At 40.5% G+C, this 19,489-nt stretch overlaps 1 protein-coding gene across 12 annotated transcripts in view; it reads left to right on the top strand.

The window, feature by feature from the left end:
* LOC119852824 (interleukin-1 receptor type 1) overlaps nucleotides 1-19,489 on the top strand; it is an 80,551-nt gene that overhangs the window by 35,184 nt on the left and 25,878 nt on the right. For 6 of the 12 annotated variants that reach the window (XM_043514051.1, XM_043513923.1, XM_043514009.1 and 3 more), the window contains 5 exons: nucleotides 7,888-7,971; nucleotides 11,256-11,322; nucleotides 14,030-14,123; nucleotides 14,597-14,828; nucleotides 17,704-17,893. In XM_043514051.1, the coding sequence (XP_043369986.1) occupies nucleotides 11,317-11,322; nucleotides 14,030-14,123; nucleotides 14,597-14,828; nucleotides 17,704-17,893 (522 nt within the window). In that variant the 5' untranslated portion in view covers nucleotides 7,888-7,971; nucleotides 11,256-11,316. The remainder of the gene's footprint in view (nucleotides 1-7,887; nucleotides 7,972-11,255; nucleotides 11,323-14,029; nucleotides 14,124-14,596; nucleotides 14,829-17,703; nucleotides 17,894-19,489) is intronic. The other 6 variants (XM_038394666.2, XM_043514241.1, XM_038394676.2 and 3 more) reach the window with 1 other exon arrangement.

The following is a 19,489-nucleotide window of genomic DNA, read 5'->3' as shown; positions in this document are numbered from 1 at the left end:
CCTATCTACATGCCTCCAGCTTTCATCCAGATCACATCACACGATCAATTGTCTACAGCCAAGCTCTACGACACAACCACATTTGCTCCAACCCCTCAGACAGAGACAAACACCAACAAGATCTCTATCAAGTATTCTTACAACTACAATACCCACCTGCTGAAGTGAAGAAACAGACTGACAGAGCCAGAAGAGTACCCAGAAGTTACCTACTACAGGACAGGCTCAACAAAGAAAATAACAGAACGCCATTAGCCATCATCTTCAGCCCCCAACTAAAACCTCTCTAACGCATTATCAAGGATCTACAACTTATCCTGAAGGACGACCCATCACTCTCACAGATCTTGGGAGACAGGCCAGTCGTTGCTTACAGACAGCCCCCCAACCTGAAGCAAATACTCACCAGCAACCACACACCACACAGCAGAACCACTAACCCAGGAACCTATCCTTGCAACACAGCCCACATATCACATATGCCAACTGTGTCCACATATCTATTCAGGGGACACCATTATAGGGCCTAATCACATCAGCCACACTATCAAAGGCTCTTTCACCTGCGCATCTACCAATGTGATATAGGCCATCATGTGCCAGCAATGCCCCTCTGCCATGTACATTGGTCAAACTGGACAGTCTCTACGTAAAAGAATGAATGGACACAAATCAGACATCAAGAATTATAACATTCAAAAACCAGTCGGAGAACACTTCAGTCTCTTTGGCAACTTGATTACAGTCCGAAAAGTTGCAATTCTTCAAGAAAAAACCTTCAAAAACAGACTCCAATGAGAGACTGCTGAATTGGAATTAATTTGCAAACTGGATACAATTAACTTAGGCTTGAATAGAGACTGGGAGCGGATGGGTCATTACACAAAGTAAAACTATTTCCCCTTGTTTATTCCACCCCCCCTCCCCCACCGTTCTTCAGACATTCTTGTCAACTGCTGGAAATGGCCCACCTTGATTATCACTACAGAAGGTTTTTTCCCCCTGCCCTGCTGGTAATAGCTCACCTTAAGTGATCACTCTCCTTACAGTGTGTATGGTAACATCCACTGTTTCATGTTCTCTATGTATATAAATCTCCCCACTGTATTTTCCACTGAATGCATCCGATGAAGTGAGCTGTAGCTCATGAAAGCTTATACTCAAATAAATTTGTTAGTCTCTAAGGTGCCACAAGTACTCTTTTTCTTTTTATAATTGATTACACACTGACACATCTTTTCCTGCTGCTCCTTACTTAGCCAGCCAGTCTGGTTTCTGTTTTTGGATGGTTCATGGATCAGTTTTACTGTGAGCCTTAACCTTTTTAATCAAAGGGGGCTTATGTAAACAAAAGACTAACTCAACCATATTAGATACTAAAATAGGGTATTTTATCATGGAGCCATCAGTAGAGGTAAAACCACTTCTAAGCCAGAAAAGTAAAAATTCTGTTAAGGAGTTGTACACCCAAACAGTGTCTGAATACAGTATAACTGCATAATCTTTCAGCTATGCATATCTCTTTGGGACATGGCTCATGTAATTCTGGAATCACAAGGAGTTCTTTCCCCAAATCTTTTACCACTGTTTGACAAATCAGCTTGTTACTCAAATCTAAAATTAACCTGTGCTTCATCAGAAAATCTGCTCCCAACAGGCTCTGTGGTTTTGGTAATTTTGCCAGAGAAAACACGAGTCCTGCATAAAACTCCTATGTGGGCTATCAGTGGGTGTGGTAGGCTGTTTCATAAAGATTTCAAAAGACATGACTCCTCTTCCTGCCAACGGTGACATGGCTGGGTGAGGGTCATTTAATACAGATATACTTGCATCTGTATCAACAATAAACATTACCTTGTGACCCCTTATGAGAGCTGATACAGTTAGTCTCCCTGCTCTGTCTGTACCTAAGAAGGACATTATACTACATGATAGAGTCTGGTGGCATGGTTGTGAATGTGTATACTCTCCCTCTGCCCCTCACCTTACTTGGTTTCTGGAGCCACAGGCCTGATTAACTGGTCCAGAAAACCAGGTATCCCATTCCAATAGAGAGGAGGAAGCTGCTGGGTTTCTGTTTACTCTTCCTCATTAGGATCCAGTTGCTTGTTTAACCACTTCAGTTCCTTCATTTGAGCTACAAAGGCAACATTCGTATGGCAAATATCTGCCACTGTTTCATCTCATTGATTCAGTGAATCAGATTGGACAGGGGCCCACAGGCTCCACTGATCTCCCCCCACCCCACCCCAAAATGACTTAGGAGTTTTTGAATCTTGATTTAGTGAAGGATTAGGGTTTTAACAGGTCAGAGAACCGATTAGGTTCATAAGAGTTTCTGTGCTCTAAGCTTCTGGTTTTTAAACCTTGGCAGGAGCCTATGTTGGGGCTGACTGGGAGCTTTTCTTTAGTCTGAGACTGAGAAGTCTCAAACCTCCACTCTATTGGTCAAGGCTTGGTTTCAGGAGCATGGCTGGGTGCTTCAACCCATTCACCTCCTGCTGCAGCTACAGGAAACTTTCTGTTTTTACCCCCTGTTGGCTGCACAGTCTCTTCAATGACTATCAATATCTCAGCAGCTTTGGTCATCAGCTCCAGCAATTGGGTCAGTGCTGATTCCTTGTTCATATGTGAACCTTCTTTCTTTTTAATAGCCGGCAAAACATTATTAATTAATAAATCTACTTATTCAGGAAAATCCAACATCCCCTTGCATGTTAGTGCTATCCCAGGCTCCAGCTGTCTTTTTCATGATAGGCATGAGGAGACATCTTTCTTTTAATATTTACTAACTGTGCCATCCCAGCCTGTACTGGATATAAAATCTCTTCCAATTTATCCAGCATTTCAGCAAAATCCTTCGCTCCTGACTGAAAATGTGGTAGGAGAGCATACCATAAAGAAGGCTCCCCTGTCATTTGTAAAACCTTAAATCAATACCTATTATAAAATTGAAACATTTGACTATTACTCACAGTTCTCCTAGTGTGCAGGGCAATTAGTTCACCCTTTTTAAACAGCGCAACATTTTTAGTTACCAAATCCAATGTTTTAACATCCACTACTGCCACAGGACAATGTCCCTCATTTGATCTCTCTGGATCTTCCCTTTCCACTTTTGAGATACTACGGTTTAATACCCTATCTGGGGAGGATAGGCTGGGGGTTTGAAAATGAGACACTTGTGCTGTACCAGATTCTGCATACAAAGGGTTACAAAATCCACTCCCATTCCACCTATCTAGTAATGCTCTTGCTGTTTCATAACAGTAGTAGATCGCAGGATGCTTTGTTCAGCAGTGTGTATTTGTTTGTTTTTTAAAAATAAAATCTCATAATTTGAAGGGAAGGAACATTTGGTGCTGCTCACACTCCCTCACAAGATCAAGGACAAGGTAATCTGTTCTAAAATCTGGAACAGAAACCCCCTGTTGCTCCAGCAACAAAATCACAGGTCTTACCACAATTCAACCTGTCCTCCCTTGAGCTGCTCTCTGAGTCAGAATCTATTTGATTTCTCAGTCTTTGAGTTGTGGACCTGGTCAACACTATACTATACTTTTGTCCTGGTTCTCCTCTGTCTTGTATCCCTGGGAAATCAGAGTGCCAGGTTTAATTTCTGACAAGTCTTCACTAAAAAACTGAGTATCTTCCTTCATTTCCAAAAATATCCAGTCATCTTTTAAAACAGGATTATGCATTATGTACTTTTGGCACATTAAAGTTCATATGTCAGCAACCTGAGTCAGTTTCCCCAATATCCTTATTTGAATCTTTGGATTCTCTTGGGCTGGAATCAATGCAGGTAGAGGTAAAAGTGTGCAATCACTAGTGGATGTTTCCCAGTGATCCTTTGGATTTTTTAGGAATCAAAGGGTAGGTGCTCGATCCCCACCCAGTACCTAATTTAGGGTCTTCAGTCACCCTGGACTGGAATCAAATTTTTTTTCTGATGAAGGGGAAAAAGTGTCAACTTCCTGAGCACCCATTTGTGCACCATAATGCCGGTAACCTATCATCTTTCAAATACCCCTCTTAGTCTCTTTTCTAGACTGGAATCAATACAGGTGGGGGTAGAGACATGATCATTTCCTATACATTCCCTTCAGTCTTGGGAAATATAAGCGGAAGGAAGAAACACGGTCAACTTTCTAAACACCTCTTTGGCAGCCAGATAAGATGCCCTTGTGGAGGTCTTTGGCCTCTTTGTGGGTTGGATTTTTAAGTAAGTGATAAATTACCTTGTTAGGGGTCTTTGGCTTCTCTGTGTGACAGAATTAAGAAGGGGGTAGGAAACATGGTCAACCCTATCCCCCTGTTTGGAACCAAGGCTGGTGACAGTACACTAGCCTTTGATTCTGGAAGTCTCAGAGGAAAACTCTTTCTGGCCAGTCCCTATAGCCTATTTAAATTTGTGGGGGATTCAAGTCCCAGGCTTAACTGCTTGTCAGTATCTGGCTGTTCTTGTGTGGTCTCGGATCTATGTCCTTGAGCCACTACTGGGCTCCTATAACTTTTAATACCACCAAAAATCAAATCATATATTTAAAAATCAGTTATTTTGTATAATGCGAAAAATATTTTAACTGCAGTTGTTAACAAGAGACACAAACAATTCCACAGTCTTTCAAAACAATCTTGCAGCTGTGTTACAAAACTTAAGGATTCTAAGTTAAGTGAGAAGCAAGAACTGCTCTTTAAAGCCTTCCTGACTTTCCTACTTCCCAACAAACCCCAAAATCACTCAGTCGTAAACTTCACAGTCCTGGGTTTTGGCAGTAATTGTAACCTTAGATTTATATGTTCCCAATTAATATTTTAAAAATAAGGAATAAAACCAAACTAAATTATCTCTAGAATCATCCTGGAGGCTCGAACCTTAAAAAAAAAAAAAATTCACTGCAATTTTACTGGAGGACTGTGAGTGATCAAATTAAAAAAACTTTGCTTAACCGACTTGTATATAAAATAAACAGGCATTGCAATATAACCATACACTGCATTGGTACTCCCATTTTAAGATGAAATGATGCATTTAGGGGTGAACACTCCCTAAATGAGGAGAACGGGTATAATCTTTTCTCTAATGGTATCTCGACAGTGGATGGGTGTGCCTAATCTGAAATCGGTGTATTTCTCTTTTTATAATCAAATATAAAAACACCCCTTAATTAATTAGCACTAAATCCACCTTTTACCATATCTGTATTTCCATTACCATAATTAAATATTTTCTACTTTCTCACTGGCTATTCAACACTAAATGTCATCCTAATTAACCTCTCATAAATGCCATAGAAATAACTATCAATATAGATAATATTTTGGAAAATGCTAACATTTTATTTAAAACACTTGTAAAAAACAGTGAGGACTAAAACTTGTTTTCATGTTTGGTTATGTCCTAATTTATCTTCAGCTTGCCTTCGAATTATCTCACTTCACTTTACTCCTATTTTCCCAGGCCTTGCTTGACTATTGTCAAGCCTACTTTTAAGAAATAGATTTTTTTGGGCCTACTTACATTTCTATATAAACATAAACGAGCATCATCTCTATTGGCTACATGGAAGAGAAACTTGATCATCTGCAGATTATCTGCTCCTGAAAACTCCAGTTCAAAGACCTCCAAACTATAGAAGGGAGGGACTGATCTTTTCATGCGGGTGTTAGTTCTCAGCTAAGGCTATTTTGAACTTGTGACTACAAAAGAGACCTCTCTGCGGGGTGTGTGCCAGAGCTCATATTGAAGACGGTTGGGGTGATTTCTGGGAAGCTTGTTAGCATATGTTCAGATTCTTTTATTGTTTTTAATGTTTTCTTTGTAGTGTTTATGCCCTAAGAATAAATATGCTTGCTTAAGAAGTGCTGTGTGGTGACTTGTAACTGTGGCATTGCACTATTAACAGTTTCTGAAGAGAAAGCAAGCATGCCTATTTAGGCACACACTGTCTTTTGCTGGAAATAATGCAGTGAAGCCAGGAAACTTTTCTTCAGCCTGGAAATAACCTGGTCAGGAAGGAGAGAGATGCACGTCTCCACCCAATAAAGGCAATGGCTAGGGAGTTGGAACCCTGAGAATGGGGGCCCTTGCTGAACCGTATGTCTACACTGCAATTAAAACCCCTGGTGGCCTGTGCCAGCTGACTCAGGCGAAGGGGCTATTTAATTGCAGTGTAGACATTCAGACTTGGGCTGGAGCCTGAGGCCGATGTTTACACCACAATATGCTCCTGTGATAAACTCAAATATTAATAAAGTTATTATTGCTATTGAACTACCTAATAGAACAAGGTTTAGATGGAAGACCTTTAATGCAGTCAGATTAGCTATCTGAAGAAACATTGAGTTATTGGCATATCTAGATCTTGCTGTTTTTGTGGAATGCTATTTCTAGTACGTTTTGTGTTTTGTTTGTGTTATGCTCTTATAATTACAGCAGAATGTAATCTTGTTTAGTTACATACATTGGGTCATTTCATTGAATTTAAGATCTCTAGGCACTGTGAGTTGTTGCAGGAGTGTGGGAGCTGCAGGAACTAGGGGTTTCCTTCCTCCTTCCTGGATCTTCTAAACCTTCTAAGCTTCTCTTCCTGATCCCAGCAGCCTCTGCAGCACTTTGAACTTCAAGAAAGTTACTTTCCCTCTATCTGTTATAGTCACAAACAGAATTAGCTGTTTTCACTGTAAAAATACATTTCTGCAGTATTTCATTGTTCACTGTATCAGAAATGCAACTTATCCTACTATGACTGGATCTATCCATCATATTTCAACAAATCTGATATTTAAATTAACAATTTGTTGAAGTGAATGGGGGAAACTGATACTTCCTTAGTAGTAACATCGCTGTCTGATTGCAAACAAAACTGCATCAGTTCACATTTAAGGTATCTTTGTACCTGGAAAACATTTTTTTTTTTAAATGGGAAGCTTTGTTGCTGGTGTACCTAATTTTTCAAGCATTTATGGATCCGCTGGACTTTCAGATTCTTTCTCTCTCTCCCCCGCGCCCCCATCCATGGATTTATTTATTTATTTATTTATTTATTTATTTTACTGTTCTTGATGCTTCTTCTGACCTATGTATCTAGGTGTGAAAGCTTAAAGTGCTAAGGGCTTGCCTAAACACACAAACTGCATGAGTATATATAAAATCACTTTTTAAAACTGATTTTTGTTAAGCCTGTGCAAACCCCTTTGTGAACAAACTTAAATCAGTTTGCTCCTGGTTTATATTGATTTAGCTTAATTTGGTAACTGAGCTAAATTATTTTCATAGATTAAGACCATAAGGAACAACTATGATCTCATTTGACCTCCTGCAAAACATAAAACAAAGAATCTTGCCCAGTAACTTCTACATCAAGCCCCTAGTTTCTGCTTGAGCTATAGCATGTCTTTCGGGAAGATATCCTGTCTTGATTTAAATATGTCAAGTTAACCTGGTGCAGTTTTTGTGTATAGATCCCACTGGAATGTCTAGTAGTTCGTCCTCCAGGGTGGGGAGGGGTGGCTTTCTCAGACAGTATGCTTTCACAGTCAGGTTCTTTATCTGGTTTTTTTTTCCCCCTTTCCCTTCCTGATTTTGGTTGGCATTAACTCTGACACTTGCATAACGCCACCTTTTTGCTAAATTGTATCTCAGTAGTCATATTTAAAAATTGAAGAATTTGGTGGTAGAGATGGCGTTCTTTTGAGGTCTATACATGAATACCTGGTCCAGTTTTACCCACAGGTCTGTAAACGAAAAAGTATCTTGCTCTATAGTACTGAAGATATTTCTTTGATGACTTACTGACCCTGGAAATTTGCCTTTGGAAATTTGGTATGCTTTTGTTTGCATGATGCATTTGACACTTTTGTAAGATTTGTTTCTCTTTTCAGGTAAACCTAAATTTCAAGGATGGTGACCCGCCCCTTGGCATATGTCAGGAAAAATACATATTAGAGAGCTAAATAAAGACTAAGGTATGAATGTTTTCTCAAGCAACAAATCCGAAAGGAGGACACATTTGGAAGTTGTTAAATTCTGTAATAGAGCCCTCAAGTTCTCTTGAATGAATCCTAGAATCATAGAAATGCAGGGCTGGAAGGGATCTCGAGAGGTCATCAAGTCCAGCACTCTGCACTGAGGCAGTGCCAGGTAGACTATCCCTGACAGGTGTTTAACCTGTTTTTAAAAACCTCCAATGATGGGAGGATTCTACAACCTCTCTAGGAAGCCTATTCCAGTGGTTAATTGTCCTTCTAGTTAGACAGTTTTTCCTCATATCTAGCCTCAATCTCCATTGCTGCAGATTAATCCAATTTTTTCTTGTCCTACCTTCAGAATCTATGCATAATCTCCCATTGCTCAGAAATTTTTTTTTTTTTCCCCCAAAACTTATTTGTGTGACTGTCACTAGAAAACTCAGCTCAGATGCAGCAGTTGGCTGTTTGGTTTTGATTACGTATTAAGATTTCACAAACATTTCTTTAAAAAAAAATACCGTGGAGTCCAAAAATGAACATGAAACCTCCCTAGCTGAACAGAGAGTGAACTTGGGGGTGGATGAATTCTACTGCTGCTTCTACAGTGACCTACGCAAGTGGAAAACTGGCAGAACACATAGTGCTGTTTGTTTCCCTCTGACAGAAACAGAATGGTTAGGGAGGATATTACATTAAAATAAATGTGATTAATTTAGCGAAAATGATGCAATATTTCCTTATTACTTGGAAGGGAGGCGGTTGTCATAATGGGAAGGAGCAAGGTACTTGGAAGCTGGTTACCAGCAGATGGGTTGGGAGAGGGCTTGACACTATGCTTTGAGGTGAAGAGACTAATTCTAGAGAAAGCAGGCCTATGAGTTGGGGGAAAGGAGGAAGAGTCAGGCCTTCAGAGCTGTGGGATCTGCTGGTCATCATTGTTTTTTGTCAGAGAAATTTACAGAGGAAGCTCCTTCTATTAGCTGAGCTTGGTTATGCACACTAATGCATGCAAAAACTGTGGTATTCATCTTCTCCAGCATTTAACTGGAGCATGAATGTTAAGAACAGCTAATTCTTCCCAATGCACTGTAGAACCTTATATATGAGCTGTTTGAAGTTTGAACTGACAACATGTTTAATAGGTTTCAGAGTAGCAGCCGTGTTAGTCTGTATTCACAAAAAAGAAAAGGAGTACTTGTGGCACCTTAGAGACTAACAAATTTATTTGAGCATAAGCTTTCGTGAGCTACGGTTCACTTCATTGGAATGCATCCGATGAAGTGAGCTGTAGCTCACGAAAGCTTATGCTCAAATAAATTTGTTAGTCTCTAAGGTGCCACAAGTACTCCTTTTCTTTTTTGCGAACATGTTTTAATATATTCCAAGTACGTCTGGAGCTTTGCTTGTTTGTATATGCATCCTTTGCTATTTTTTTATTTCTGTTATCTACCCTGTAAAATACCCCCATACACTGTATAACAAAATTACATAATTTTAAAATCAGCTTTCATATAAGGATTGCACAACTAATTACAAGACTGGCAATAGCCAGAAACGTTTGAAGATTGCTGATGAGACTTGACATGCAAAAAGGGCACAGAACATGCCAGGTTGTTAATAGAAACCTGCAGCACTGAACAGTGAAAGTCTACCTATCTTTCCTTTGAAAATCCAGACATGCAAATTACAGAACCAAAACACAGACAAGATTAGTCCTTAAAATAACTTGTCTGCCACCTCTTGAATATATAGTCCTGAGTAATTAATAATGAGATACAAATGTAGCAACGAGCTCCTTCATCTCAGTTTTGCACTGGAGTCCTCCTCCAACAGAGAATTATAGACTTGTCCACACTTAAAAGTTCTGCCACTTGAACTACACTGGTGTAGTTAAGACCAAAAAAGCTCTACTGTAGAAGCAGTTATACTCGTATAAAAAGGAACTGAAATAAGCTGTACTGGTACAGTAACTCCTCACTTAACGTTGTAGTTATGTTCCTGAAAATTGTGACTTTAAGTGAAACGATGTTAAGTGAATCCAATTTTTTCCCCAAAAGAATGAATGTAAATAGGGGGGTTAGGTTCCAGGGAATTTTTTTTGCCGTACAGTACAGTAGTGTAGTTGGGAGATGCCCCCACCACAGCCCACTGGCACTGGAGACAATGAGGCAGGCAAGGAGGCTGAAGGTGCTGTAGGCTAGGAGAAGCACGGTGCGCAGCAGCAATGGCAGCTTTCCCTACTCTGCAAGCTCAACCCTCGGCCCACCCACTCCACCCCTTCCTCCAAACCCCCACTCTTCTTCCCCCCTTCCTCCCCCTTTACTCCGCATGCTGTATCCTCAGTCATCCCCCCCCCCCCCGCCTGTGGCAATCAGCTGGCTTGAGGCATTCAGGGGGGAGGAGTGAGGACATGGCACGCAGGCTCTCCCTGCCTCCTGAACACCTCAAGCCAACTGATTGCTGCGGGCAGGAGGTAGGGGAGGTGCGCTGCATCCTCGCTCCTCCCCCTCCCTCCTGCCTGTGGCAATCAGCTGGCTTGTGACGTGTGCACGCAGCCTCCCCCCTCCCTCCTCTGCCTCCTGCCCGTGGCTATCAGCTGGTTCGCGGTGTTCGGGAGGCAGGGGAGGGAGGGGAGCCTGCTCGTCGAGTCCTCACTCCTCCCTCCTGCCCCCTGAATGTTGCAAGCCAGTTGATTACCGCGGGCAGGAGGCATGGGGAGGAGGGGGAAGGCGTTTATCTGCGGGATCTGCTGGTGGGCAGGAGGCGCTGGGGGGGACATCGGGGGGGTTGATGAGGGGGCTGCCAGCTGTGGACAAAGCAGGCAGCCAAACGATGATATAGCAAAGCACTGCACAACTTTAAATGGAGCATGTTCTGTAATTGAGCAGGGACATAAGATCGAAATAACGTTAAGCGAGAGGACGTTAAGTGGGGAGTTAACTATATAAGACTGTTTTATACCAGTATAACTGGGTCTACGCTTGGGCTTTCACTAGTATAACTGTCGGATGAATCACACCCCTTACTGATATAGGTACATGGGTAAAACGTGTAAACCACCCCGTGTGTGGATCTGTTAATGCTATGATTTAAAACTTCCAGAGGAAGGTGCTAGGTCAGCACACCTGCTTCTCCTCCCCAAAGGGATGAATACTCTTTTTCTTAGTGCCTTTGCATTTATTTTAGGATCAGTGAGTATAGTAGGTATAGTACAGAATAAAATTTACAGTGCACTTTGAACACTTCTAGCATGTTAATGAAATATCTTGTTTTCTTTGTAGCAAAACATGTTATCTCCATTGTGGTTCATTTGCTGTATAATTCCTTTTGTTTCTTCATTCAATGCTGGTAAGTCAAACATGTTTATTAATAATTGAATTATTTCTAAAATGAGTTACTTTCAGTATATACATGAGTTAAGTAATAGCGCAGTAGAGAAGGCTGTCTTGCACTCTGCCATAGCAGAGGTGTGGGTGTATTGATTGGATGCCCTTTTTAGGGTGTCATTGTACCAAAGATGATGATGACTGCATGATGCATGGACCAACAGACTTGTAAATGTATCAAAATGTAAACTGTACAAATATAGAGGGAAACTTTTTTTTTAAAAATAGCTATCTTAATCTTTCTTAAAAGTACTTAGTTCTAGAATTAAAATGGCCTTTTTATAACAGCATTGTTTACGATCTAGCATCTGCATACCTGAGGTGTGCAATATCTCAGCACACCAGTGGTACATATCATCCATATAGGTGATAGTGCTTTTGAGCTTACTCAGAATGTCCTGGACAGTGATAGCTGCGCATCTATTAGCGGGGAATTTCTGGCTCCAGTCATAAGTAGAGTTTTGCTTTTTGGGTTTAGGATTGCAGAGTTGAAGACTGAATTTGTAAACCTATCCCTATATTTACTTGGAAGTCACAACTCTCTTTAACTTCTGTCACAGTGAAGAATGTCTTTCATTGGCCATGGAGCTATAAGGACATAGGATAGAAATCCTGTTTAGCATTTCTTTGTAGTAGAGTGGAGCATGAACTATGTTACTGAAGAGAGTTTTCTTTGACTGTTATAGCATCTATAATATCCCAATAAGTAGAACTATTGTGCTTAGTGAATAGCAAGGCTCATCTTTCTTTGACAGATTAAACGACTTAGTTCACAGTGTCCTCCAATAACATTCTCATGCTTCTTATTAATTCAAATGTATTTATCCAAAACACTCAAAAATTCCAGAAGGAGCTAATATGTGAAGTCAAGTACGCACAGTATCTCAGTAAAATAAGCGAAAAAAAGTATACTGTTTTTGCGAACAATTGATTGAAATTCAAAATTCGCAGTGAGGATATAAGTCAGTGGCTTTTCTAACTATTTCTTCTGTCTGTGAAATTCTAAATTCATGATAGTATAATGCAGCGACCAGATCTTACTTTTTGTGCCTTTATTGCTAAGGTGGTTACATGTTGTACAAGGTCCCCTAATGACTAGTAAAAAGAAAAGGAGTACTTGTGGCACCTTAGAGACTAACAAATTTATTAGAGCATAAGCTTTCGTGAGCTATAGCTCACTTCGCAGAGTAGCAGTGAAGTGAGCTGTAGCTCACGAAAGCTTATGCTCTAATAAATTTGTTAGTCTCTAAGGTGCCACAAGTACTCCTTTTCTTTTTGCGAATACAGACTAACACGGCTGCTACTCTGAAACCTGTAATGACTAGTGTTATGGTTCTAGGCCAGGAGTGGCCAAACTTACTGACCCTCCGAGCCGCATTCAACAACCTTCAGAAGTTCGAGAGCAAGGGTGCACATGCTGGGGCTCAGGGCTTCAGCGCCATGGGAGGCATCTGATGGGAGTTGGGGCTTCAGCAGAAGTGGGGCTGAAGCCCCAAACCCTGGCACGTATGCTCCAAGGGACAGAAGTCCCGAGATTCCCACTCTCCGCTGGGCAGAAGTCCCTGCCTCACCACTCTGCTGAAAGGCAGAGGTCCCAAGGTCCCCACCCCCAGTCTTGTAGGTGGAGAATGGGGTCGGGGGTGCATGGGGGGGCACTCTGTGAGCTACACTTTAACGGTAAAAGAGCCGCATATGGCTCGTGAGCCACATTTTGACCACCCCTGCTCTAGGTATTTCAGTAAAGCTATAGATAAATAATAATAATAATAATAATAATTTTTTTTCAATCCTATGTAAACTGTAACATTTAAAGTGCTGGCAGCCTTAGAGGGCATAATGTAAGTCTGGTCCTGAAACTGTGTATGTAACTCCCAGTTTACTTGTGTACTGATTTAAAATTCTTTAGATACAAGTCCCTTAATAGAAATTAGGATTGCACAGAGCAATAACGTTCTTCTCCCCTCTTAACAAGAACAGTCTTGAACAGATCCAAATTGATTTGTACTCCATAGAAAACTAGCGAGTATATTTTAAATTATTTGGCAAACAGCATGGAAGCATGGGGGGGAGAAAGGAGGACTAAACTGGTAAGTGGAAAATTTTAATTTTAAGGTTCTATGTAGTAAAATATGGATGTGGGTTTCCTCTTTAAAAATTAAACTCTGGATATGTACAGCAATTCAGTGCATCATGGATTTAGAAGCTTTTCCGTAAGGCTCAATTTTTATCAAGTATTGTGGACACTCAGTGTTACAAAAGTAAGAAAAAATGTGAAACCGGTTCTGTGGCCAACTGACCTGCTCTGTTTATATGGCTGTGGTTAAACTGACCTCTTAAAAATGTTAGGTATGCAGATCTCTGTCATTGGGTATGCAGATCTGTGTTGTTCTATCTTCCATTGTTGGCTGAGTGCTTGCAGTCCCTGCCCTTTTGTTTAAGGACGTCTTGTCTTGCCTTAACTCGTTACACAATCATAATTATTGAAGTCCTACTTATGCTTGGCATGTCATATAGTGTAATGCTCAAGCAACGTCTGCCAAAATCTGGAAGTGTGGTGGAGAGATGGCAACTTGCAGGACTGGTCACAGGATATAAGCTAAAACCAAAGACTACTTGGTCTGAATTGTTGACTTGCTACTGACCTCACCTGGTCATGTTACATGCTGCAGATTCAGATCTTCATCAAGTTTCTTGCCTATCATGTTCTCCAGTGTCAGAAACCACCACTGAAATGTGCTCTCCAGCCTGGATTTGTCCCACCAGGTCAGAATTGAGTCACATTGTCCAGAGCACTGTGGGGGAAACTTGCACGGCGATTGCCTGTACTGTACTGTACTTGTGACAATTTCTATATTGCCAATCTAGTATCTTGTATGAGTACTAAAATTCACTGTTTGTCTTTAAATAAAAAGAACAGGAAAATTACATCCTGAAGATCATGAAGTTCAATGAATTTGACATCTTTATATACCACTCTTTATATTGAGGCTACTGGAGTTAAATATATCTGTTGTATGACCACCTATTTAAAGAGTACTGTGTGACTTAAAGCTTGTAAATGTTTTGAAGTCCTCAAATGGAAGGTGCTAAACAAATGCAAACAATAATATAAATAGTTATTAATCAGTCTTGTATCTTTGTAACGGAATAATTTAAGTTACCTCTGCCAGTAAAATTAAGGAAAAATTAACAAAAAAGCAAACAATTTTGATAATTTCTAATTTTTTTTTTTAAAGAACAAAGCAAGCTGTCTAGTCATTTCGTACTTGTAGGAGAGCCTATTGCTATCCGTTGTCAAATAGCTAAAAGTCCAGCACTTCACTCTGACTACAATTTGACTTGGTATAGAAATGGTAGTGATACACCAATAACTACAGAGACACATTCCAGAATCCATCAGCGAGATAATTTGCTTTGGTTTATTCCTGCAACTTTAGAAGATTCAGGACTTTATGAATGTAATGAAAGGTAAGGGCCTGTATTTTTAGAAATATTTTTAGATGCAAAATTGTTCTACAAAAGGGAAAAATGATCTCACACAAAGTACAAAAATGTATTTTTGGTGTTAATCCAGTGTATAGAGACTTTTTTCTTTTACATATTTGTATGGAAGCAGTTAGACAGCCTTTCAGGTCTGTGTGTGTTTGATACTATACTGATATATCTGAGTTTCTTCCATGCTAGTAGAACTTGGCTTAAAATTTATACTTTATGCTTGTATAATGGTTTTTCATCAAAGTCCTTTAGAACTATTAACTAATTGAATTTTTTTGGAAGTGTATATTTGTAAGAATGCTTTTTAAGAATGCTATCTATGATAGCTTTACATGTCTCGCTAAACAAGATTTTAAAGTATGAATTAAAATACTAACAGTAAAAGAAATATAACTTACTGAAAATCAAGGCACCATGTTATGCAGACTGCTTTGCCAAATACTCTTTAGGCTTTTTGTTTTTTTTAAGAGGCCAGATTCATGATGATGATGATTGGAATATCTTTCATCCTAAATGAGAGAGCCAGGACTGTAGAAGCAAAGAAGGAAGTAAAGCAATTCTTTTCATCTTCCTTTGGGATTTAAAAATCCCACTTCTCCTTACTTCATAGGGTGACAGAAGCTCAGTTTTGTTCATAGGGCTCTGCCTACATTAGGATTTTATATATTAGAAATGAAGCCTAATATTCATTCTGTACCAACAGGATTTTTTTTCCAAAAAGTACAGCAGTGCGTGGGCAGAAATTCTTCTTTTCACTCTGATGTTTTCATTGCACACTGGCTATTGTCAACATAAGCTTTTCAAGTAGCCCAATCCAGAGTGCACTGAAGTAATACCACATCTGTGTCACAAGGACGTGAATTAGGGTCACCAGGTTTGAATTGCGAATGGAATGACATAGTCTGGAGGCATTACTTAGAGGGGTAAATAGCACTGGGCATGCTCAGAGCTTGAACTTCTGATTTATGCCCCTGACCCTAGGCTATATATCCCATTAACCTTTGAAGTGGCAACTTGTCAAAAATTGGCAAGCATTGGGGTGAGAGGGAGTGCAACGCTTACATATCCCGTCAAGCAATCCAGCATAATTTTAACTCAATTAGGAGTCGGGCTTGCCCAGTTTCTAAATACTCAATTTTGAGTTTTAGCAATAGTCTGTTAGGCACCTCTTATTTTCCCCCATTCTGTGGGAAGAAAAATATATAGATGGGTCCTGATTGCACAGCAGTGATATAACCCAAACCTTATCTTGAACATTTTTTTTAAGTGCATTTTCCCTGTTGGTAGGGCCCTACCAAATTCCCGGTCCATTTTGATCAATTTCACAGTCATAGGATTTTAAAAATCATAAATTTCATGATTTCGGCTATTTAAATCTGAAATTTCAGAGTGTTGTAACTGTAGGGTTCTGACCCAAAAAGGAGTTGTTTGTGGGGTTGAGGGTTGCAAGGTTATTGTATGGGGGGTTGCAGTTACTTCTGCGCAGCTGCTTGTGGTGGCGCTGCCTTGAGAGCTGAGCAACCGGAGAGCAGCGGGCTGCTGGCCAGGAGCCAATCTCTGAAGGCAGAACTGTTGCCAGCAGCAGCGCAGAAGTAAGGATGACATGGTATGGTATTGCCACCCTTACTTCTGCACTGCTGCTGGCCGGGCACTGCCTTCAGAGCTGGGTGCCCGGCCAACAGCCGCCACTCTCCGCCTGCCCAGCTCTTAAGTCAGTGCAGAAGTAAGGGTGGCAATACCATGACACCCCTAAAATAACCTTGTGACCCCCCCGAAACTCCCTTTTGGATCAGGACCCCCAATCTGAGAACGCTGGTTTCCCCCATGAAATCTATATAGTATAGGGTAAAAGCACATAAAAGACCAGCTTTCACACTGGGAGACCAGCTGTCTGCATGACACGTTTTCCATGGCTGTGAATTTGGTAGGGCCCTACCTATTGGGCATCAGACATATTTCTGAAGCCTCTGTTTCACCTGTCCAACTTTCAACACATTGAATTTGCAAACAAAAGGAGAGTGATATAACTTTTAAAACTTACAACCCCTTCCTTTTGAGAGATCCTCTAGAACTTTAAGTCTGGCAAGCAAAGAGTCTAGAAACTAAGCACCAACAAGCATCGAACAACACTGATCTTCCACTTGTTTAGATTTGTGATCTGCAGCTCCCTTGGGGCTCCACCCAAGTTGGTGATATCTGTATCAGTATCTTCACGACTCCCTAGTTTAAAATTGCTTCACCTTGAGATCCATACTTTAAGCATGTAACTTAACAGGATTCAAAAGCAGTTTCTCTCTTCTGCTGAGAGTTAAACAGTCCACTGTTCATGAACTGTAAATTTAAAGATTTTTAGCTCTGAGATTACTAACAACCCATTTGAGTTTTTTTATTTTTACTCTTTAAGTGACCCAGCCCTCGCAATGACCAAGTTTAACCTCTTTCCTTCCAATTTCACTTTGATTTCAAACTCATGTAAATACTAAAAGTAAACTATAAAAAAAGAAATTTTAGCCTGATAATGTAAAAATTGTCTTTGATCATGTTTCTCTCCTTTGAATTATTTTTCAGACTATTTAGTGACTCTAGATGAGTTGGGGAAAGGAATTAGTCACTTCACAAAACCTTTAACACTGATCAGCAATGGTATAGACTCTGGCCAAGATTTTCAGAAATGGGTACCTTTTTAAATCTGGATTTAGGAGCCCAACTTTACTCATTTTTGAAAATCTTAACCTCTGGTTGGAGTCTCATTTCTGCCTTTCCAGTCAGGGATCTAGAGCCTGACTTGCATTATTGTGGACATGGGAAGTACTAGTAATGGTCAAGTTTGTTGCTGTTCTCATTACAGGAATTCTGACAGCCCTGACAAAGAATATATACATCTAAATGTTTTTAAGAACAATGATGGCTTATGTTTTAATGGAGAAACTATATATAAACAAAAAGTGTTTACATCAATTGGTGGAAAGATTACATGTCCTGATCTGGAATATTTTAATGATGAAAATAATACTGCACCTGAAATACAATGGTATAAGGTACTGTGTATATGTATTTTTACTGTAACATTTCCTATCATATAATTTAACGCTTCTGGTAAGTTAACTGAGCATGGTAATGGAAAAAGACAAGATTTTTTTTCTGTGTAATGTGAATGGGTACCTAACTTGCCAAATCTACTGGAATATGATAGGAAACATAATAAGAATGTGCTTACATTTACATTTAAAAAAACCCAACCCCTCTATTTTTCCAAAGAATATTCTAAAAGATTCTGATCTATACTTAAATTGTAAGATAGTCCATAATATTTCAGCATCAAAAATGTGAGTACTTGTGGCACCTTAGAGACTAACAAATTTATTAGAGCATAAGCTTTAACACGGCTGCTACTCTGAAAAATGTGAGTGTGATCTTGCTATATGTTACTTTGATGTGTAATTGGTTAAAAATATGAAGTAGATGAACACATTTAATCATGCAATTGGATCACTTTTCTTTTGTAGCTTACAATTCTTAAAAACCTGTTGGATGTGCTTTGTCTACTAAAGATTAAATAACTCTGGCACTTTACATTGCTAGTGCAGCTTCAGCTTCAAAGAAAATAAAGCTCATCAAAGCTGTTAAATCTTCTGCTCCAGTAACAGGAAAGTATCTCACGTTTTAGGCCACACGGGCCTGAAAGGGTGTAGATTCTGGTCCCAAAGCAAGCTAAATTATCTAGAGGAACAACTGGCCTTCTGTGTAAAGGTCAAAACTCAGAAGCCCTGTTGTAGAGGGTCCTCTGTCTGTCTGGGGGAAACAAGTGCTTGTGTCTCTGATGGAGCCTAGGATGAGAGCAAACTGGATGAAATTCAATCTAGGCAAGATGGAGGTGGTGGTGATTTCCTGAGGAAGCATCTAGAGAAGTGGCATCTTTGTGTATGAATGACTTGGGGTGTGGGGGGGGGGAGGAGTAGGGATTCAGCCTCATTGATGATAGGTGGGCATACAGTTTTAGGAGTGCTTTTGTAGTTTTAGACATTAGTGGCCAAACTTATTTTTTTTTTCATATTCCTATTAGCATATACATTGTGGTGACATACAACTCCAATATAGATCACCAGTGATCTATGCATTTGTCACCAAACTGGATTGTAATAATGTGTTGTACAAGAGATTTACTCATGAAAATCAACAGCTGTCACAATGCGGTAGTCCACTTATTTAGTGAGGTTGGCTTTAAGGAGTGTGCTATATTGGGGCTTCATCAGAGGTGAAAGTAAGCCAGTATGCCCTGGTACGGCGTACCGGCAAGAGCTGGTGCACTATACCGGGGCAGCCCAGCTTACCCAGGGGGCAACTTAAAGGGCCTGGGGCTCCCAGCAGTGGCTGGAGCCCCAGGCCCTTTAAATTGCCTCTAGAGCCCCGCTGCTGGAGCCCTGGGGTAGCGGCTGCGGGCCTCCGGCCCTTTTAGATAGCTGCTGGAGCCCTGCCACCGGCTCCGGGGACTATTTAAAGGACCGGGGCGATAGAAGCAGGGGAGCTGCAGGCCCTTTAAATAACCCCCGGAGCCCCTGCTGCTATCCCGGTTGGTGGGGGGGGAAGAAGGAGGGGCCCTTACCTTACAAGGTGGACTGGGGCTGGCTCTGACC

Source organism: Dermochelys coriacea, chromosome 1 (assembly GCF_009764565.3).
Source record: "Dermochelys coriacea isolate rDerCor1 chromosome 1, rDerCor1.pri.v4, whole genome shotgun sequence".
Classification (NCBI taxonomy): Eukaryota; Metazoa; Chordata; order Testudines; family Dermochelyidae; genus Dermochelys; species Dermochelys coriacea.
The sequence above is the reverse complement of the archived record's forward strand: the minus strand, read 5'-3'. Positions and strand labels throughout refer to the sequence as shown.